This window comes from Bufo bufo, chromosome 9 (genome assembly GCF_905171765.1).
Source record: "Bufo bufo chromosome 9, aBufBuf1.1, whole genome shotgun sequence".
NCBI classification, from domain to species: Eukaryota; Metazoa; Chordata; class Amphibia; order Anura; family Bufonidae; genus Bufo; species Bufo bufo.
In genome coordinates, this window is record NC_053397.1 from 199,091,565 (window position 1) to 199,113,926 (window position 22,362).

General features: G+C 46.8%; 1 protein-coding gene across 1 annotated transcript in view; it reads left to right on the forward strand.

The window, feature by feature from the left end:
- Positions 1-1,120: 1,120 nt before the first annotated feature.
- NRDC (nardilysin convertase) overlaps positions 1,121-22,362 on the forward strand; it is a 38,945-nt gene continuing 17,703 nt past the window's right edge. Inside the window, exons 1-15 of the mRNA XM_040407441.1 lie at positions 1,121-1,361; positions 3,841-4,078; positions 5,343-5,424; positions 8,106-8,259; positions 9,200-9,273; positions 9,375-9,470; positions 10,635-10,757; positions 10,837-10,894; positions 11,023-11,096; positions 12,965-13,034; positions 15,489-15,566; positions 17,320-17,440; positions 20,043-20,101; positions 20,173-20,227; positions 21,432-21,536. Of these exons, the coding sequence (XP_040263375.1) occupies positions 1,216-1,361; positions 3,841-4,078; positions 5,343-5,424; positions 8,106-8,259; positions 9,200-9,273; positions 9,375-9,470; positions 10,635-10,757; positions 10,837-10,894; positions 11,023-11,096; positions 12,965-13,034; positions 15,489-15,566; positions 17,320-17,440; positions 20,043-20,101; positions 20,173-20,227; positions 21,432-21,536 (1,533 nt within the window). The 5' untranslated portion in view covers positions 1,121-1,215. The remainder of the gene's footprint in view (positions 1,362-3,840; positions 4,079-5,342; positions 5,425-8,105; positions 8,260-9,199; positions 9,274-9,374; positions 9,471-10,634; positions 10,758-10,836; positions 10,895-11,022; positions 11,097-12,964; positions 13,035-15,488; positions 15,567-17,319; positions 17,441-20,042; positions 20,102-20,172; positions 20,228-21,431; positions 21,537-22,362) is intronic.

Sequence of the window (22,362 nt, forward strand, 5' to 3'; positions counted from 1 at the left end):
AACAACAGGGAATCCCCCAAAGCACAAACTTGTCAATCTGAAACATTACATGAATTTAATGGGGTAAATCTTATATATGGCTCATTGGCTCAATCATTTGGCAAGAATCCCAAGCTCAGTAGCAAATTATGATTTATCAGATCACTAAGTATTAAGGGCTCATGCACATGGCCGTATTGCGGCCCGCAAACAGCGGGTCCGCAATACGCAGGCACCAGCCGTGTGCACCCCGCATCACGGATGCAGACCTATGCAACATGAATGGGGCCGCAATCCAGGAGACGCGGTGCAGACTGAAAACCGGTCCGTGCCTCCGCACCGCAAAAAATGTAGCGCATGCTTTTTGCACTGCCGACAGTCGGATTCAAATGAATGGGTCCGTGATCCGCGGTTAAATCACAATATACAGTTTAAAACATGTCTTTTTAGGGTGGCCTATCTCAACCCCTGATCTTACTCCTCTCCATATATTAACCATTTATCATCAGTTCCTGAACCACATCCAAAAGCACTACAGATACCAGCTGGTGACCGGCTCATGCAGCTTTATATCTGCTCCCCTATTTTCCCGAGATGGTCGGACCATTGTACAAAACATTGTGTCGCCCCTATCTCCTCATAGAGTGTAAGCGTCCTCTTTGACCGGCCACAAAGTTGGGGGGTATAAATTGGGGATCAATGGGGGTCCTGTTGTTAGAACCCCTGGAGATCAGTCACATGCTTCCCCAAAATGAGGCCATGGCTGGCTCCCTTGTAAATAAACAGAGGGTCTTTCCAAAAGCTCTCCACTTTGCTAATGTTGAGGCTCCGGGGCAGTGGACTACCCCTCTTAGACGTCCCTATGCCCCAATACGGCTTATCCATAGGGTTTATACAGCGGTTTACACGCAGCAATTATCGCTACATGTGACGGGACACAACATAAACAAGCGTCTCCTGCTCCGTGCCCCAGCCCCGCCACTGACACCCACGTGGTCCCCGCAAGTTCTACAAACTTCCTGGAAAATTTCACAACCTAGTAACAAAGGTCGCTCTGATTGGTCAACCATAGAGAGCCCCGCCCCTCTCCCGCTGCGTCAGAGCTGGCAGGCTGGCTGAGGGACACGTGATCGCCCCTGTAGTTCCTGATTGGATGAGGCGGTGATCCCCCCGGCTTCTGTGAGGCCTGGAACACCGGGTGGCTGCTATCTGTGTGCCCCGTGTCATCTCTGCGACATGCCCGCAAGAAACCCCCACAAAGCCGTTAGCCCCTGCCAGGCCACCCACGGCAATAACACCGCGAGCAGGGAGGAGCCAGAAGATGGGGGCAACGCCGAGGATTTAGAGATCATTAAGTCTCCCAGTGACCCCAAGAAATACCGGTCAGTATTACTCTTTGTGTGGTCACCGCTCCTGCTCCCTCTGACGTAATTGTTACAACCTTCTGACGTCATGTTGCCTGTCTGCGAAATATACCAGTCCTAATGCTGCCTTATCTGACAGCTGCTCCATCCAGGCACAATTGTGCTTCTTCTGTGATCAATGCTGTACCCTGGGTGATGTGCCAGGAGCTGCCCCTTCCCCTGCCGGGGTCTTGTGCCAGGAGCTGCCCCTTCCCCTGCTGGGGTCTTGTGCCAGGTGCTGCCCCTTCCTTTGCCGGGGTCTTGTGCCAGGAGCTGCCCCTTCCCCTGCTGGGGTCTTGTGCCAGGTGCTGCCCCTTCCTTTGCCGGGGTCTTGTGCCAGGTGCTGCCCCATGCCCTGCTGGGGTCTTGTGCCAGGAGCTGCCCCTTCCCCTGCCGGGGTCTTGTGCCAGGAGCTGCCCCTTCCCCTGCCGGGGTCTTGTGCCAGGAGCTGCCCCTTCCCCTGCCGGGGTCTTGTGCCAGGAGCTGCCCCTTCCCCTGCCGGGGTCTTGTGCCAGGAGCTGCCCCTTCCCCTGCCGGGGTCTTGTGCCAGGAGCTGCCCCTTCCCCTGCCGGGGTCTTGTGCCAGGAGCTGCCCCTTCCCCTGCCGGGGTCTTGTGCCAGGAGCTGCCCCTTCCCCTGCCGGTGTCTTGTGCCAGGAGCTGCCCCTTCCCCTGCCGGGGTCTTGTGCCAGGTGCTGCCCCTTCCCCTGCCGGGGTCTTGTGCCAGGTGCTGCCCCTTCCCCTGCCGGGGTCTTGTGCCAGGTGCTGCCCCTTCCCCTGCCGGGGTCTTGTGCCAGGTGCTGCCCCTTCCCCTGCCGGGGTCTTGTGCCAGGTGCTGCCCCTTCCCCTGCCGGGGTCTTGTGCCAGGAGCTGCCCCTTCCCCTGCCGGGGTCTTGTGCCAGGAGCTGCCCCTTCCCCTGCCGGGGTCTTGTGCCAGGAGCTGCCCCTTCCCCTGCCGGGGTCTTGTGCCAGGAGCTGCCCCTTCCCCTGCCGGGGTCTTGTGCCAGGAGCTGCCCCTTCCCCTGCCGGGGTCTTGTGCCAGGTGCTGCCCCTTCCCCTGCCGGGGTCTTGTGCCAGGTGCTGCCCCTTCCCCTGCCGGGGTCTTGTGCCAGGTGCTGCCCCTTCCCCTGCCGGGGTCTGATATTTGCCTGGACTATTAAAGGGTCTTTCCGACATCTTAATACTGATGACCTATCCTCGGGATTGGTCATCAGTATCTGATCGGTGGGGGTCTGAGACACAGGACCCCCACCGATCAGCTGTTTGAGAAGGCACCTGCATATGTGTCGTGGCTTTCTCTCTGCTTTTCCTAAGAGCAGCTCAGCCCCATAGAAGTGAATGGGGCTGATCTGCAATACCAAACATGGCCACTATACAATGTTCAGCGCTGTGCTCCCTCACTCACAGGAGCACCGATGCCTTCTAAAACAGCTGATCGTGGGGGTCCCGTTGTTCTACCAAAAATCCTTACTTCGTGAAAATACCTTACCCCTCGTGACTTCTGGGGGTGTGCGCCTCAGCGTAAGCGCACTACCACGGCAAGGGGAAGGTAAAATTACAGGGAGCGCTGACTCGCGGACACCGCACGTGCGCCCTCAGGGAGAGATCTGACGGTCTTTCCTCCTTACCCTCACACTGCGCACTCGCGGATTGTGAAATCTCCTTTTGCTCCCAGCACTATCAGCCATCCGGGTGGTGGGTGCAGCATATTGGGGGAGGGGGGGCATAACCCTAACCCTAATCCTTGTGAGGGTAAGGAGATTTCACAATCCACGCGTGCGCAGTGTGAGGGTAAGGAGGAAAGACCATCAGATCTCTCCCTGAGGGCGCACGTGCGGTGTCCGTGAGTCAGCGCTCCCTGTAATTTTTACCTTACCGGTGCCGTGGTAGTGCGCTTTAGCTGAGGCACACACCCCCGGAAGTCACGAGGGGTAAGGTATTTTCACGAGTAAGGATTATTGTTAGAACACAGGGTGTCAGACCCCCACTAATCAGATACCGATGACCTATCCTGCAGACCCCGGGCATTGTAGTCTTCACCAGAAAACAAGTTCAGTAAGGGGTATTCCACATTTATAGCAATAAGACAATCAAAATTTGGAAACTTTTTATTTAGTTTTTTCTTGTGTTGCATTCCTCAAACTTTTCAAGGCCATTGCTTGGGGTCACTGAGCAGTACCATTTCTGAAGCATCCACACCAAAACTACCTGCCCTTGTGTGCAAGTAGCCAGAAACTTCTCACAGATGAGAGTTTGTTACTGTTGTAGAGGACGTGTGCTATTGCAGTTTCCATGGACAGCACATGTCCTCAGTGGAAATATCACGGAGACATGCACTACTTTGGTCTGTGATGTGGACCAAACACGCCCATTGGAGTCTATGGTTCTGTGAAAAAACACAGATGGCCTCAGTCTTCTTCATTGTTCCTGATCTTTTCTTTCCTTACGTTTTCCCTATAGATTTATTCAGCTGGACAATGGTCTCAGAGCGCTGCTTATCTCCGATATGTCTTCCATGGGTCACACTGGTGCTGAATCCTCTGATGATGAAGATGAAGGAGATGATGACGAGGAGGGAGATGAAGACGAATGGGACTCTGAAAATGAGAGTGAGGAGGAATCTGGAGATGATGATGATGAGGAGGAGGATGAAGACAGCCCGTGTGCCAAGGAGAAGATGGGGTGCACTGAAAAGCTGGTATTGTGGACTCTTGCTGAAGGCATTACCCAGTTGTGTACAGGCAGAGGATCGGGAAAAGGGAATTGTTGATACTTAAAGGTGTATTCCGGCTATTGAGTTATCCTTCATCCATAGTATAGGGATAGCTTTTAGATCGGTGTTGTCCTAACGCTGGGATTCCCACTGATCATGAGACCAGGTACTCCCCAAAGTGAACGGAGCGGCAGGTCAAGCATACGCACTGCCACCCCGTTCATCTCTAAGGGAGTTTCGGACACAGCGCTCAACTGTTTCCAGAACTCCCATAGAGATGAATGGAGCGGCCGTTCGCATGTTGGACCTGTTGCTCCGTTTTGTTTCAGGGGGCTCCCGGGTGTAAGACCCCACCTGATCTAATATCCTGTGGATAGGGGATTACTTTTATATGGCCACCTCACACTTTTCGATTATCGTAGACAAACCCGCTAATTTTGGTAGAGCAGGCCGACTATCTCGTGTGTATGGGGGGGCCTATTGACTCTCCACTGACAGATGATTTTGGGGGTAACAAGGATCAGTCAAGTGTGAGCAGGAGATGAGCTGTCACCAGAGGTGTCTGACAGCAACTTACTCCTCTCTTGCCATTGAAAACTCACGTATGATTGTCTGAACTGAGCATGCGTGCGTTCCCGTCAGTCGGAAAGAATGGGTGTCGGATGAATTGCTGTTGAAGATGTATGGCCACCTTTAGTACAGTTGTATTTTTGGGGATGTACTGTATTAAAGGGGTTATCCGAGGCTGGAAATGGCCCTCATGTATTCAGGATCATAATCCCTGACGAGCAGAGAGGAGGCTGAGGCAGCTCTTTAGCTCAGTGTTGTGAAGTAACTTGTCCTCCTGTGTGATTAGGACAGGTTTTCTGTGTACTAATAGGACAGTGGCCATTTTGTTTCTCCTAATCATTGCTCCCCAGATAAAACGAGCAATTATAACTAATGTAAGGTATTTGGGAATATATTTATAATGAACTAATATTTAAGTATTTTCATTTTCTTAATTCCCAGAGAACTCCTTTTAAATGACTTCTGCCTGCTGCTACCACTAGGGGGAGTTAGAAGCTTACTGTATAGGATTAAATACCTGCTACAGTGAGCCAGAATTAGGATCTGTCACCTCTCCTGACACGTCGGTTTTAGTAGATAATTGCATCCCCATAAAATAACAGATCTAGGGCATCCTCTTAGCTGCATTTTTGGATTCTTTCCCTAGAGACATTATAATCACTTGTTTATCTCTCCACAGTCTGCAGCCGCCCTCTGCGTTGGAGTGGGAAGTTTCAGCGATCCCGAAGATCTACCTGGTTTAGCGCACTTCTTGGAGCACAGTGAGTGTCTCAGATTGACAACTGGGAAAAACTGAGCTTAGTGTGGAGTAATGGGGTTTAACCCCTTGATGACATCCACCCTATATGTACTCTTTAAAGATGGCACCCACTCTGGAAACGATTGAGCGCCATAGCCACTGGGTGCCTGCTGTTTCACACTGCAGACACCCAGGGCTAATGTCTGTGATGAGCGATAATGCCGATCTCAAACATTTAACCCCTCAGATGCCGTGGTCAAATGTGACCACGGCATCTGAGTACTGAAAATCGGAGAGCAAAGAGCAGGAACGGCTTACAAGGCTACCACAGCTATGTTCCTATGGAGACTCTGCTTGTGACATGGCTCCATAAGAACACAGCAAATTACGCATAGACGTCAATGCTAATTCATTGGAGTCTATGAGAGAAGCGATCTGGTGATCGCAGGCTCAAGTTCCCTAGGGCAGTGTTTCCCAACCAGTGTGCCTCCAGCTGTTGCAAAACTACAACTCCCAGCATGCCCGCACAGCCAAAGGCTGTCCAGGCATGCTGGGAGTTGTAGTTTTGCAACAGCTGGAGGCACACTGGTTGGGAAACACTGCCCTAGGGGAACTTTTAAAAAAAATGTAAAAAAAAATTAATTCTAAAAAGAATCCCACTTTCCGTAAAATAACATTAAAAAATTGTCTGCCTATCCCTAAAATAATAATAAACAACATAATAGGCAAAGCCGCATCCCCAAATGCCTGTGCTATTAAATTTTAAAAATATGGCATAATGGAAAAAAAAAATCAAAATGGCCAATTCGCCATTTTTTTCGTCACGTCATCTCTACAAACAAATTGAACAAAAAGTGATCAAAAAGCTATATATGCCCCAAAGTGGTATCACTGAAAAGTACAGATTGCCCTGCAAAAAATGAGCCCTTATACAGCCCTGTAGACGTAAAGATAAAAAAGTTAGGTCAGAATATGGCAATGCAATGAAAAGCTTTTTACTAGGGATCGACCGATATTGATTTTTTTAGGGCCGATACCGATAATTTGTCAACTTTCAGGCCGATAGCCGATAATTTATACCGATATTCTGGGTATTTTTATTTTTGAGGAAAAAAAATTTTTCCTACACAAATCTGCTGAAAATTAATGTTTATTGTTAACGTGTATTATTATTTTTTTTTTTTTGTAAATCTTTTTCATTTATACTTAATATTTTGGTATTTTTTTTTTTTACTAACTTTTAGACCCCTTAGGGACTAGAACCCTTGTCCTATTCACCCTGATAGATCTCTATCAGGGTGAATAGGAGCTCACACTGTCCCTGCTGCTCTGTGCTTTGTGCACACAGCAGCATGGAGCTGACTATGGCAGCCAGGGCTTCAATAGCGTCCTGGCTGCCATGGTAACCGATCGGAGCCCCAGACTTACACAGCTGGGGCTCCGATCGGAGGAGCAGGGGAGAGGGGATCCTGTGGCCACTGCCACCAATGATTAATACTGGGGGGGGCGCACTGCGCCACCAATGTTTTTACTATTGGGATGGGGGTGGGGGGCGCACTGCGCCACCAATGATTAATACTAGGGGGCTTGAGGGGGGGGGGGGGCGCCCACTGCGCCACCAATGAAGATACCTCTCTTTCACATACAGGAGGCGGGAGCTGGCTGCAGAATCACATAGCCGGCTCCCGACCTCTATGAGCGGTAGCTGCGATCCGCGCCACCTAAGGGGTTAACTACCGCGGATCGCAGCTGCCGTTCATAGAGGTCGGGAGCCGGCTATGTGATTCTGCAGCCAGCTCCCGCCTCCTGTATATGAATTAATGAAAGACTCATCTTCATTGGTGGCGCAGCGGCCACAGCCCCTCCCCTCCTCTTGTCTCCCCTCCTGCCATTGGCGGCAGCGGCATCACAGGGGGAGGAGACACTGCTTCCTTCTCCCCTGTGCTGCGGAGGGAACACAGAACGCGCTGTCAGCAGCGCGTTCTGTGTTCCCAATATGTTATCGGAATATCGGCAAAATAGATGCCGATACCGATAACGTTCAAAATCCTCAATATCGGCCGATAATATCAGTAAAACCGATAATCGGTCGATCCCTACTTTTTACCAAAGTTTTTAAAGTGTTAAAACACAAGAGAAACTTTACACGTGTCATCTTTGTAACTGTACTAACCCAGAGAATGAAAGTAAGTTTTACTGCGAAGAAAACTTTGTTACTTATTATTTTTTTTATTTTAATTTTCCCCAATTCCACCACATTCTGGAATTTTTTTCCCCAGCTTCTTATTACATTGTATGCAATATTAAAGGGGGCATTGTCATTGCAGAGATAGCTGAGCCCTTTGCTCATTTGCATATATAAAAACTTCTTTTTTTCTCAGCAATGTTGCACATATGAACATGGGACCAACACGGATGGCTTCAGCTGCCAAGTGCACATGTAACAGGTCAGCCAGTTTCATAGGTGCAAATCTGCTGACGCATGCCCTTTAAATGGTGACATTAGAAAGTGCAACTCGTCCGGCAAAAAACAAGCCCTCAGACGGAAAAATAAAGAAGGTTTGGCTTTGGGAAGGCCGAGAGTGAAAACGCAAAATGGAAAATTGCCATGTCCTCAAAGGGTTAAAGTTTATGCAACATTAAAAGTCTACCTAAACGTCTGATGATAACCTGTTACCATGTCTGCATGTGCGTCTCTTACAGTGGTGTTCATGGGCAGTGAAAAGTACCCAGATGAGAATGGCTTTGATGCTTTTCTTAAGAAACATGGGGGCAGCGATAACGCCTCCACAGACTGCGAGCGCACTATTTTCCAGTTTGATGTGCAGAGAAAGCATTTCAAGGAGGCACTGGACCGGTAAGACGTTAGCTGTGAGCTTCTATGTATACTAAGAATATACGATCCACTGCTAGGGACTGATGGCCATCTTCTCCTTGCAAGGTGCAGGAGGCCCTCCGTCTGTGCAGGTGGTAATGCTTCATCTACACAGACACGTCGCTGTTTGCAATGTTCACATGGCGTAAAAAAGCACATGTTGGAAAAGCCAACGTGTTTTTGTCATGGAATTCGTGGCAAAAACCTAAGGTGCAGATTTATCCATATTCAGTGGGGCAGATCTGCGTGTGGCTATCCTGCCACGATTTCCACAAGGATTTCGCACAGATTAAACGTCCAGAAGGTGGATTTGAAATCCATACGTAAAAATAACCCTTTTAGTAAGTGGAGTTTTAATATGGCCATATGCATTAGAGAAAAAATTGCCCGAAGCCACGGCCTTCAGAGCCATCTGCTGATTACATAATGTATATATGGACCTCAAGACGGCAGATGCTGATGAGATAGAAGGATTGGTCATGTTGGATTTCAGTAGGCCCAGTCTTCTCTTCTTGCGGAGCTGCATTACTGAGCCCCGTAGCAGCTCTTCCCTCCATCTTTGCACCAAAAATAGTCTGGCTTATTCTACAGCAGTGACACTACAAGTCCCAGCCCTTCCCGTACTGTCATGCGGGTTTTTGACAGCAGGTGCTCCATATTTCCTGTTATTGAGTGAAACTGTCAGCAGGCAGCTTGGCGCTTGTTCATGTTACCCTCTTGCACATTGCCATTTTCTACTGTTGGACCACTCTCCTCCTTTAGTAGGAGCAAAAGAGGCAGAAAAAGCTCTTCATGTAGGAAAGGAGCCTTCCATATCCAGAAACCGTGCCTGTAGGATGGCGTGGGGGCATCACTCTCGATGCTCAGTTTTTTTGTCTTCTGTAATATCATGTGCCTGACCTATGCTCTGCTGTCCTCTCAGGTGGGCTCAGTTCTTTGTCTCCCCGCTGATGGTCAGTGATGCCATAGACCGGGAAGTGCAAGCTGTGGATAGTGGTAAGTCTGATCTTTCGTTCTTGCTGCAGATTCTATATATATATATATATATATTTTTTTTTTTTTCCTACTGTGAATTTTGCCATCTGATAATATTACAGAATATGAGCTCGCCCGACCCTCTGATTCCAACCGCAAGGAGATGCTTTTTGGAAGTCTGGCAAAACCCGGTCATCCAATGAGAAAGTTTTTCTGGGGTGAGTTCTTTAAAAGTTAGACCATTTAGGCAAAACGTTTTGTATAGTTGTAGACCTCTTGAGCAGTTCACACGGGCACACATCTCCCTTATGACACCAGTTTCTGCTGTTCTGGGCATAAAGTTCAGAAAGTCTGATGGATCTCAGATCCCCCTGTTTAGTACATAACCTCACTGCCCGGCTCCTCGTAAAATAATAGGAGCTTTGCAGCAGGTTTCATACTGCAGAGGTAGTTAAAGGGGTTGTCTGAGATAAGATAAGATAAAAAAAAAAAAAAGTTCCCAGCCAATGGACAGGAATGGCACTGTTTTTGGGACGCCCATTTAAAGGGAACATGGACCTAAAACCGTCTCACTTGAGACATGAGCCCTTGACAGCTTAAAGGGGTTGTCCGCCCATTAGTGCCTGTGACGTCACCGGGCTCACTGCTGGGCAGAGGCTTGCGCTTGCATTCCCATAGTGAGACCCGGGATGTCACCAGATCTGCTGAAAAAGCCCTTGCCGTGCGTGATTCAGCACAGGGCAAGGGGGAGCATCGGGGCATGAAATGCTCTGATGCTCAACTCAGAGGGGGCTGCCTGGGTAAAGAAGGGGTTATGTCCGGGTTCAACTTGAATAACTCCTTTTAAGATCATGGTCTTGGTCCCATCAGCCTCCATTCCCGCATCCTCGAGAAAATTGCACTAGTATGCAAATAAGCCCCCAGGAGCAACAAGGGCGGTGCCGTTCTGCCTCACGGCTCCCAGAGGCTCCGCTCGCCCCTCTTCATACTGCACCTCTAAGACTGACAGGCCAGGCAGTGAAAACATATTCACGCCTGGCCCTGAAGTCTCACAAGAGCATGTTCGGCACATTAAAGGGATGCAGACAGATGGGCAATCCCCATCAAGTTACAATTGGCATTACACATGCTACTATTGTACGTATAAAACGTTGTTGTCCTGCCTGTTGGATTAGGCTCTGTTTACCTCTGCCTTGTGGCCTCCATTTATAACTGCGCCGCCCAGCTGTAACGGATCCACTGCACAATGGAACCAGCGATGCTCGAGGGATCCCAACACTTGCAGCACCATTTGTCTAAAGCAATGAAATCTGCAATGGAGCCATCTTGTAAGCACGCTGTGTAGCTGCTGCTTCTGCATGGATGTCTTATTAATTTTGCAGGAAATGCTCAGACATTGAAATATGAACCTAAAGAGAAGAACATTGACACCCACGTCCGGCTGAGGGAGTTTTACAGGACGTACTACTCTGCCCAATACATGACCCTGGCAGTACAGTGTAATGGTACGGATGCATGCCGCAGACCTAAACCTTGTAGTTAGTTGCAATAATCCTGGTACTCACTGTCTTCTGATCTCTGCAGAAACGCTCGATACACTGGAAGAATGGGTGAAGGAGATTTTTAGCGAGATTCCAAATAAGTAAGTTGTGAGAGAGGTATCTTCATTTTACTGTATGAGATGCGTCTGCTGCTGCTCTAAATCTTATGAACAACATTTTTTGCAGTCCTAACTAAATTATCTTTTTTTTTTTTTTTTTCTTTTCATAGTGGTTTGCAAAAACCTGATTTTAGCCACCTAAGTGACCCCTTTGACACCCCAGGGTTTAACTCGCTTCACAGAGGTTTGTATTGTGAACATGCTGATGAACATGGTAGCCTCCCATCTGGTTTATTAGTATTGTTGCCTGTCACCTTCATGGCTTCTAATAGGGCTTTGTTGAAACCACGGTTGAACTGCTGCTATTTATTAAAGACTATGTACACCTTTGGAGCATTTTTTTGTTTTTTTAGGATTGCATTTTACTCATTTTGGGGCTAAAAATCATTTTTTCATTTGATCTTTATTAAAAATATTGAGCCATTCTGTCACAAAGGGTTAATTGTTTTTCTAGCTGTGTGAATATCGTTTTTTTTCCAATTGGTCCTTGTTAAAAATGTTGAACCACTGTCTCTGTGCAGCCTTGAGATTCTCTAGTAGCAGGATCTGAGTTTTCAGTGTTCAGTCAGGCAGCCCAGCTGATGGCTCCTTAACTCTGACCTCATTATAGCTCAGTTCTTATCTTGCTGATAAGAATGTGGCTTAAATAAGTGTTTATGACCTTTTAGTAATTCAGAGATAAGGTTTATTAGATGACCGGCACAAAGTAAAAGTAAAAAGTATGTTTAATTTGAAATGCACTAATAATAAAATAAATAAAATAATGCACTAATAATAAAATATTGCCCCCAAAGGTGTACATGGCCTTTAAAGGGGTAGTGTGACGAAGACGACCCCTGTCTATATGGCCTGTAGGGCATATGGATGTCGTAGAGGGGCATGTCCTGCCTGACATCCTTCTGAGCCAGAATGGAGTGAAGCTGTCAGTGTATTACATGAATGTCAGTTCATCTGAAGACTGTCATGTAATTCTGCATTTCTCTGCAGTGGTTGTTGGCTGCCCTGCTTTTTGCAGGTGGTGCCAGTAGTGAAAGGTGATTAGTTAGTAATTTAGCTTTTTATATATATATATATATATATATATATATATATATATATATATCTATATCTATCTCTGTGATGAACTTGTGATTGTGCTAGTGATCAAGTAGTGCCCTGTTCCACAGTGGGTGAGTGGTGGTCATTCTAAAGTACATGCTCAGACCTACAGTGTTGTACAGCTGTTCAGGTGCTGTGTCATTGTCCTTTAAATTGTATCTGTCCCTTCATAACACTTTTATCATTTCATCATGGGGGTCTGGGTGCTAAGACCCCCACTGATCACTGAAACAAAGAGGCAGAAGCGTTAAGCTTAAGGCATATTCCCATCGCAGACAATGGGAGCATATCGCCAGGATATGCCCCCATTGTCTGATAGGTGCGGGCCCCACCTCTGGGACCTGCACCTACATTGAGAACGGATCCCTGAAAGTTGTGGGGGGTGCACTGCACATGCTCAGCCGCCCTCCATTTATTTCTGTGGGGCGCAGAAAATAGCCGAGCACTGGCTCGGCTATTTCCGTCGGGCCCCATAGAAATGAATGGGAGCGGTGGCCGCACAAGTGCTGTGCGCTCCCATTTACTTCAATGGGAAGAGTACTTGGCGGTGGCCGGACCCCGGGAAACCCGGGGTCCTCCGGCCACCACCTGCCCGGCTCCGTTCTCGGTATGAGATGGGAATACCCCTTTACCACTGTGCCCCTTGAAACGGTCCACTATCCCTGAAGAGCAGACTGGTGTCTGAAAATCACTAACCCCGTTTTTACAGGGATAGTCAAACAAAGCCAATCGCAGACAAGCGCTCATCGCATGCCTTCTACCCCTTTATTTAAGTGATGGCTTTAGGTTTCAGTACCTGGACCCCCTCTGATAAAAATTTATGATGTAAGAATTTTTCTAAAACAATAGGAACTGGAGGTATTGATGATGGTCTGTGTAACATTCACTATTTGTATTACATGATAACCTACAGACTCACCATGTATTAATGCACCATCTCCTTTATTCTTGTAGTTGTCCCCATTAAGAAGGTTCATGCTCTCACTATAACTTGGGCTCTTCCACCCCAGGAAAAGTTTTACAAGTAAGTGTCCATTCAGTTCTCCTCCGGGTGTTCTATTCTCATTTTTGGCATTGGAGTTTGTCATTAGTGGCCATCTTCAGGCCTTCCTCAAACACTGCAGTTTCTTAATATATATTTTTTTCTTTAGCCCAAATCAGGACCAGATCCAAATAGAAAAGCATTTTCTAATTTTTTTTTAGGACCCAGTCCTTGCCTTGGGTGCATCAAGACTACAGTGTATGAGGCTTAGGCTTGCATAGGCAAACTTTAAAAGGGTTGTCCACCTTTTACTAAAGACTATTTTCACATCAGCGTTTTGCATTTCGGTTTTGAGACCCGGCAGAGGATCTCAAAACCGGGGCAAAACACTTCCATTTTGTCCCCGTTCATTGTCAATGGGGACAAAACAGAACAAACCAGATCAGGATGCATTCTGTTCCGGTTTGTTAATTATTTTTTTTGACCAGACCCAAAACCACTGCAAGCTGCGGTCTGTGAAACTGAACAAACCGTATCCGGCATATCCATGTAAGTCAGTGGTGCCAGATCTGTTATTTTCAGTAACAAAAACCCCCAGACCTGGCACCCATGGACTTACAATGATATTCGTACTGAATCCGGTTCATTCAGTTTCTCTTTAATAATACTGGATCCAGACTAAACTGATTTGTCCAGATGTCTTAGGCTACTTTCACACTAGCGTTCGGAGCGGGTCCGTCTGATGTTTCATCAGACGGATCCGCTCCTATAATGCAGACGCTTGCATCCGTTCAGAACAGATCCGTCTGCATTATAACTTAGAAAAATTTCTAAGTGTGAAAGTAGCCTGAACGGATCCGTCCAGACTTTACATTGAAAGTCAATGGGGGCGGATCCATTTGAAGATTGAGCCATATAGTGTCATCTTTAAACGGATCCATCCCCATTGACTTACATTGTAAGTCTAGAGGGATCCGCTCGCCTCCGCACGGCCAGGCGGACACCCGAACGCTGCAAGCAGCGTTCAGGTGTCCGCTAGCGGAGCGGAGGCTGAACGCTGGCAGACTGATGCATTCTCAGCGGATCCGCCTCCACTGAGAATGCATTAGGGCTGGACGGCTGCGTTCGGGGCCACTTGTGAGCCCCTTCAAACGGAGCTCACGAGCGGACACCCGAACGCAGGTGTGAAAGTAGCCTTAAGTGACGCTACTTTCACACTAGCGTTCGGGGCTCCGCTTGTGAGCTCCGTTTGAAGGGTCTCACAAGCGGCCCCGAACGCATCCGTACTGCCCTAATGCATTCTGAGTGGACGCGGATCCACTCAGAATGCATCAGTCTGGCGGCGTTCAGCCTCCGTTCCGCTCAGCAAGCGGACACCCGAACGCTGCTTGCAGCGTTCTGGTGTCCGCGTGGCTGTGCGGTGGCAAACGGATCCGTCCAGACTTACAATGTAAGTCAATGGGGACGGATCCGTTTGAAGTTGACACAATATGGCTCAATTTTCAAACGGATCCGCCCCCATTGACTTTCAATGTAAAGTCTGGACGGATCCGTCTGAACTACTTTCACACTTAGAATTTTTCTAAACTATAATGCAGACGGATACGTTCTGAACGGATCCAAACGTCTGCATTATAGGAGCGGATCCGTCTGTGCAAATACCAGACGGACCCGCTCTGAACGCAAGTGTGAAAGTAGCCTGAAATGGAAGCATTTTATTTAGGTTTTGAGATCCTGTGACGGATCTCAAAGCCTGAATATTAAACGCTGATGATGTGACAGTAGCCTATCATAAGGATAGACCATCACTTAACTGATCGTCGGGGTCTGACACCCTGCACACCCACCATCTGTTCAGGTGTAGCTCCGTACACAACACAGTCGGCTGTGTAGTGGAGAGAGTTCATTACTACAGCGCCGCTTCCATTGAAGTGACGAGCTGTGTCCGCTGCACAGATGACAGAGCTCCATAGTCCTGACACCAGCTTCCGGCGGCAGAGCTACACCCGGACAGCTGGGATGTAGCGTGTCGGACCACTGCTTGATCAGCTTTCGTGAGGATAGGCCATCACTTAGTAAAACCTAGACAGCCCTTTAAATCATCTGCTGAGCTAGGCAGATTTGACATTCGGGAGTCCGGGGAATGCTGGGTGACGTGCAGTTGGGGAGGTGACATGGATGTTGCATTGGTTATAACCCAGCTTTTCCACAGACCTAAAACTCAAAAATAATTCTGTTCTAGTCAAAATGTCTGATTCGAATATTTAACAACTTGACAGAAGGAGAGAACCCAAAGGCTTGGCTACTGCAATATCTTCCCTCATAAGAATCCTATTCCAGTAATTCGTCTTCTAGTGAATGGCATATGCCTAAATGTTGGACCCCCACCCCCCCAAATCTGATATATTTGACCTATCCTGAGGGTAGGTCATCAATATTAAACAGCCCGGACAACCCCTTTAAGAGTTCTGCTAATATATTGTAATCTATTTCAAGGGTGAAGCCTCTTCACTATATATCGTGGCTCATAGGACATGAGGGTAAAGGCAGTATCCTGTCCCTGCTGCGCAAGAAGTAAGTCCAGTACACTTTTGAACACTATTTTACAGAATATATTTTATGTTTGTTGTCAAAGTTGAGTATGTTTGGTGTTTTATCTTGTACTGATCCTGAGGCTGCATTTTACTTCAGAGCTGCATTCTTCTCTTCCGGGTGTATGCGATGACGTCATCGACGCAGGCGCATTGAGGATGGAGCGGTCGAGCAGAGCGGCCGCCTCTCAGTGCGCCTGCGCCGATTGAAGCCAGGTACGGCGCAGGCGCGACATTTCAAATTCTAACAGCGCCAGCAGAGAAGGATTACCTTCCCTGGCCCTGTCGATCAGCATGCCGAGGGGGCGTCATTACCATCGGAGGATGCGGCTGCTACCAGCAAGTAGCCGCCCTACTTGCTGGTAGCAAGGTAATTAGCATATTTTAAAAATCGTTTTTTACCAAAATCTACTGAACCAAAATTATTAGGTTGATTATGTATCATGAGATCGCACTATAGGGATTATTATTAAAGAAAAAAAAAAAAAAAACGGTTTAATGGGGTGACAGAAACCCTTTAAGGGTATGTCCACGTGGTACTGAAACACTGTGCATTTGCATGTTACAGTACCAGCAAACAAACTGGGGGGAAAAAATTTGCAGCATAAATTAACCATTTATGCTATGGATTTCCACCCTGGATTTCACCCTTTGCAAATGCACAGTGTGAAGTCTGCAGCAAAATCCACACGTAAATTGCCATTTTCCACAGCAGATCATGTACCTTTACGGTATATTTACATCCAGCAGATTTGTTGCAGTCCTCTATCACATGCTGCACGGTACATGGATGCATGATACCAGGAATGGGATCTTCAGTTGCAAACATTTCTGAAACAGATCTGCCATTTGTCAAAATACGTGAATTGCTTATCTCCTTGTAATTTCTGGCTGCTGCTCCTCAGCTCTCTTTCACTGGAATGGGAGCTGAGCTTCAGGACTCTGACAATGGTGGCTGCCCAAAACAGCTGATCGGTGGGGGGTGCAGGGTATTGGAGCTCCATCGATCTGATGTTGTTGACAGCAATGTTCTAAGCATCAGAAAATTACTTTAAAGGTTATGGTGTTCATTATGAGGGAAAAAAAATTATCATTGCATTTTACTCATTTTGGGCTAAAAATATTTTTTTTTATTGGTCTTTCAAAAAAATGTTCAGCAGGGTTTGTCATAAAGGGTTACATTTTTAGCCTAGCTGTGAGCCTCTTACTTTCACTTTGAGCCATCATCTGAGGGCTGTATATATCACTCATAACCACTTACTGATAAGAATATGGCTTAACTAAGACAAGCTATTGAGCTACCATGAGTGTTTATGAGGTCAGGAGATCAGCGATAAGGAGCTGTCAGCTTAGCTCCCTGCCAGCAAACAGTATGAACACAGAGCCTGCTACTAGCGCATCTCTTGGCTGTTCAGAGAAAGGGGCTGACCATTTTTAATAAAGACCAATTGGAAAAAATGATGTTTAGCCCAAAGTAGGTACAATGCAATAATAGAAAAAGCTCCCAAAGGTGTCCGTAGTCATTAATTTTAGATACTGTAGGGGTTATGCCCTGAAGTTTGGATGCATCACCCTTACTCCTGCATGTAGGCACTACTTTTGCTCTTCATTAAGCATTTCGGCTCCTTTCTGTGCATCTGGTGCTGGTTCATTGCACTATTTTATATGGTCTCTTAATGCCAGTCAGTGGATGTTTTAGATTTGCTGTAACACTGGACTCTGGTTTCCTCTCCCAGGTGCTGGGCGCTCGCCCTGTTTGGAGGGAACAGTGAGACTGGCTTTGAGCAGAACACCACATACTCTGTCTTCAGTATTTCCATCACTCTGACAGATACAGGATACGAACACTTTTATGAGGTATGAAAAACTAAGCAAATTGCAAGAACTTCTGATCTGTAGATACAAGGGCTTCTCTTTAGGCCTCCTCCTCTCCTTCATGCTGCACAGTACCTAAGGTCCCTTTCACACGAGCGAGTTTTCCGCGCGGGTGCAATGCGTGACGTGAACGCATAGCACCCGCACTGAATCCTGACCCATTAATTTCAATGGGTCTGTGTACATGAGCGTTGTTTTTCACGCATCACTTCTGCGTTGCATGAAGATCGCAGCATGTTCTATATTCTGCATTTTTAACGCAGCCCTGGCCCCATAGAAGTGAATGGGGCTGCATGAAAAACGCATTGCATCCGCAAGCCGGTGCAATGCGTTTTTCACTGATGGTTGCTAAGAGATGTTGTTTGTAAACATTCAGTTTTTTATCTCACGCGTGAAAAACGCATCAAAACGCATTGCACCCGCGCGGAAAAAACTGAACAACTAAAGGCAACCGCAGACAAAACTGACTGAACTTGCTTGCAAAATAGTGCAAGTTTCACTGAACGTACTCTGAACGCATCCGGCCCCAATCCGCAACGCCCGTGTGAAACCAGCCTAAAGCCCCTTTCACACGAGCGAGTTTTCCGCGCGGATGCGTTGCGGGAGGTGAACGCATTGCATCTCCACGGAATCCTGACCCATTCATTTCTATGGGGCTGTTCACATGAGCGGTGATTTTCACGCATCACTTGTGCGTTGCGTGAAAATCGCAGCATGCTCTTCTTTGTGCGTTTTTCACGTAACGCAAGCCCTATAGAAATGAATGGGGTTGCGTGACAATCGCAAGCATCCGCAAGCAAGTGCGGATGCGGTGCGATTTTTCACGCATGGTTGCTAGGAGACGATCGGAATGGAGACCCGATCATTATTATTTTCCCTTATAACATGGTTATAAGGGAAAATAATAGCATTCTGAATACAGAATGCATAGTAAAACAGTGCTGGAGGGGTTAAAAAAATAAAATAAATCATTTAACTCACCTTAATCCACTTGATCGCGCAGCCGGCATCTCTTCTGTCCCCTTTACTGAATAAGACCTGTGGTGAGCATTAATTATAGGTAAAGGACCTTTGATGACGTCACTCCGGTCATCACATGGTACGTCACATGATCTTTTACCATGGTGAATCACCACAGGTCCTATTCAGTAAAGGGGACAGAAGGAGATGCCGGGCCGCGATCAATTTGACTAAGGTGAGTTAAATGATTTTTTATTTTTTATTTTTTTATTTTTTTTTAACCCCTCCAGCGCTGTTTTACTATGCATTCTGTAACCATGTTATAAGGGAAAATAATACAATCTACAGAACACCGATCCCAAGTCTTCTGTGAAGAAGTTCGGGTTTGGGTACCAAACATGTGCGATTTTTCTCACGCGAGTACAAAACGCATTACAATGTTTTGCACTTGCGCGGAAAAAGACACCCCCGGCGATCAGCTGTATGAGGGGATGGTGCGCAGTGTGCACGTGCCGTCTCCCTTCTCTCTTCCTGTTCACCGCTGCTTTGCCATAGACGGCAGCGGTGAACAGGATGAGAGAAGGCACGTGTCATACACCCGCCGATCTGATGTCGATGACCTATTCTGAGGATAGCTCATCAATATTAAAAGCCCGGACAACCACTTTAACCCCTGTATCTCAAAAACAGCTAAACATTTTGATAAAGACCAATTGAAAAAATATTAGCTCAAAATGTGGTCTGCTCTGGATTTTCTCTGTGAAATCTGCCGCTACAAAAATGAAAAATGGCCAAAGGCTGGTTTTCTGGCAGCCGCTCATCAAGTGCTTTCATCCTTTTACATTGCCAAGCTTGAAAGCCGCAGGTAATGCACGCAGCATAAATTGACATGTTGCATATCAAAAACTTGCAGATTTCTGAGATGTCATCCACTTTGCTTGCACTGTAAATGTTGCGGATTTTCCATATGAAATTTCTTTGCAGACAATCCGTAGCATAACGCACATGTGGGTGTAACCTAATAAAACAAGGAAGTTCCAGTATTTTTATTTCAAGCATGTCCTGAAACATCTTGTCAGCAGAGCTTTAAAGAGGACCTGTCACCTCTCCTGACATGTCTGGTTACCCTTGTAATATCAGTTATGGAGCATCTATTCCTATGACTGTATGTTGGGCCATTCCTTTATTATTCCTACTAGAAGTTATGAATGAATTATTACAGTTTGCAATGACAGTCCAGATGGGTGTTACCATGATGGTGTGTCTCTGCACAGTCTGACACTATCCAATCAGTGTTGCCAGTGTCGGACAATGCAGGGCCCCCCCCCCCCCCCCCTTTACTGGTAATACCCATCTGGACCTTCACTGCAAACTCTCCATAATTAATTCATAACTTCTAGCAGGAATAATAGAGGAATGGCATATCATAGAGTCATAAGAGTAGATGCTCCAGAATCACTATTACATGGGAGATTCACATAGTCACTAAAACAGACATGTCAGGAGATGTGACAGCCATCTTTAAGCAATGGCACAGGGTTATCTTTCTAGGCTGGTCAGTAGACGTTATTATGTATGCATGTTAGGAGGTTACTTTTTGTGTAAATTTTTTCTTTTTTTTTAGGTTACTCATTTCGTATTCCAGTATCTGAAAATGTTGCAGCAGCTGGGCCCACAAGAGAGGTAGGTATTAGTCCATATAATGGAAACAGAAAATTGTGACTTTCCCTGATTCTTTGTCTCTACCTCTTCAGAATCTTCCGGGAAATTCAGAAAATTGAGGCCAATGAATTTCACTATCAGGAGCAGGTACCAAAAATATTGAGTGAAACGCTAATTGCTAATGCTGAGGTTAAAGGGGTTGTCTCATCACAGACGATAGGGGAATATCACTAGGATATGCCCCCATTGTCTGATAGGTGCGGTTCCCACCGCTGGGACCCACACCTGTATCCAAACCGGGGCCCCGAAAGTGGTGGAGGGTGCACTGCGCATATGCAGCCGCCCTTCATTTATTTTCTATGGGGCCGCCAAAAATAGCCGAGCACTGGATAGGCTATTTCCGTCGGGCCCATAGTAGTGAATGGGAGCGGTGGCCGGACGTGCCCGGTGCGCTCCCATTCACTTCTATGGGGAGAGAGCTTGGTTGTGGCCGGACCAGAGTTCTCCAGCCATCACTTTGCGGAGCTTCGTTCCCGATATAAGTGCGGGTCCTAGCGGTGGGACCTGCCCCTATAAGACAATGGAGGCCTCCATTGTCTGAGATGAGACAATCCCTTTAAGTGTTCCCACATGTCATAAATATTTGTCACACCTTTTCTTTGGTGGGGGTTTGTGCTCTGTGATCACCACCAATAGCTAAATAAGAAAGGCTGCAGTACTCTGTGGAGTGCCGTGGGCCAGATTTACTAATGTATCTGCGCCTAAAATCTGTGGCAGTAAAGTGTTAATCTCATCCGTATTACAGAGTAGTTGGACATTCGTCTAAGTGCTCATGTACCCGTGTTTTTTTTTTTTGTTTTTTTTTTGTGGCCTGTACGTGGGACCATTCACTTCAATGGGGCCGCAAAAAAAAAAAAACGGAAATTACTCCGTGTGCATACTTTTTTCCGTTTGTCCGTTCTGCAAAAAAATAGAACATGTCCTATTATTGTCCGCATTACAGACAAGGGGTAGGGCTGTTCTTTTAGGGGCCAGCTGTTCCGTTCCGCAAAATACGGAATGCACACGCCCACTGTCTGTGTTTTGCGGATCCACAATTTACGGACGGCAAAACATCCAGCAGTCGCGTTCATGAGCCCTTACCTTTATATTGGGGGTTTGTGAGTAACATGATGGGAGCAGGGTTTTGGATTTTTGCCTCTCACGCTTACCTCTGTTAGGATAGCTACTGCCGTTAACGAATACAACATATATAGGACGTGAGGTGCATCTATAGGTTTACATCGCAGGTTTATGACCAGCTGAAGTTCTATCAATCTTAAAATATAATAATTTTTTTTTTTTTTTTAAGACTGATCCTATAGAGTATGCTGAGAATATCTGTGAGAACATGCAGCTATTCCCAAAAGAAGATTTCCTGACTGGAGACCAGCTCCTCTTCGAGTACAACCCTGAGGTGAGTGTTACTGCCGACAGCTCTTGGCTGCTTGGTTTCTACATCATTTATGAATGTATGGAGCGTGAAATTTAGGTTTTTCTCTGTGGAGCTGAAGATTTGAAATTTCTAGTTTTTGATTCCTTTTTCTAATTTTTAAAGGAGACCTGTCACCATGAAATGCAATGCAGTCTTCAGGCATCAGGTTATAGAGCAGGAGGCGCTGAGTAGATTGATGTGTAGTTTTGTGGGAAAAGATTCAGTAAATCGTGTAACTTATACATTTCATTATCAGTTATTTCTGCTTTTATTGTTCACGGGGAGGTGTTATCGGTGACTGACAGCTATCTCTGTATACACACTTAAGCCTCATTCACATGGTCAGTGTTCGGTCAGTGATTTCGAGCTAAAACCAGATGTGGCTCTAAACACAGAACAAGTGCAGATCTTTCCGTTAGGCCCCTTTCAGACCAGTGAGTTCCACACTCCGGACTCAGAGCTCCCGTCCTGACCTCCCAGCACTGACTGGGTCGCATGGCATTTTATTCATTTATGATGCTATGTAACCCATACAGTTCTGGAATGTATTAGATAATACTGACATAATGCTGTGACATAGCATCCTAACTCAATATAGTACTATGCGAGCCCTGTCAGTGCTGGGAGGTCAGGACAGGTGCTCTCCCTGACGCACGCTGCGAGTCTGGAGTGTGGAGCTCACTCATCTGAAAGGGGCCTTATGTCTGTGGAGGCCCCAGCCCACAATCGCTGATGGAAATCACTGACCAAAACACTAACGTGTGAATGAGGCTTTACACACATCACTGATAACACCTCCCCGTGTACA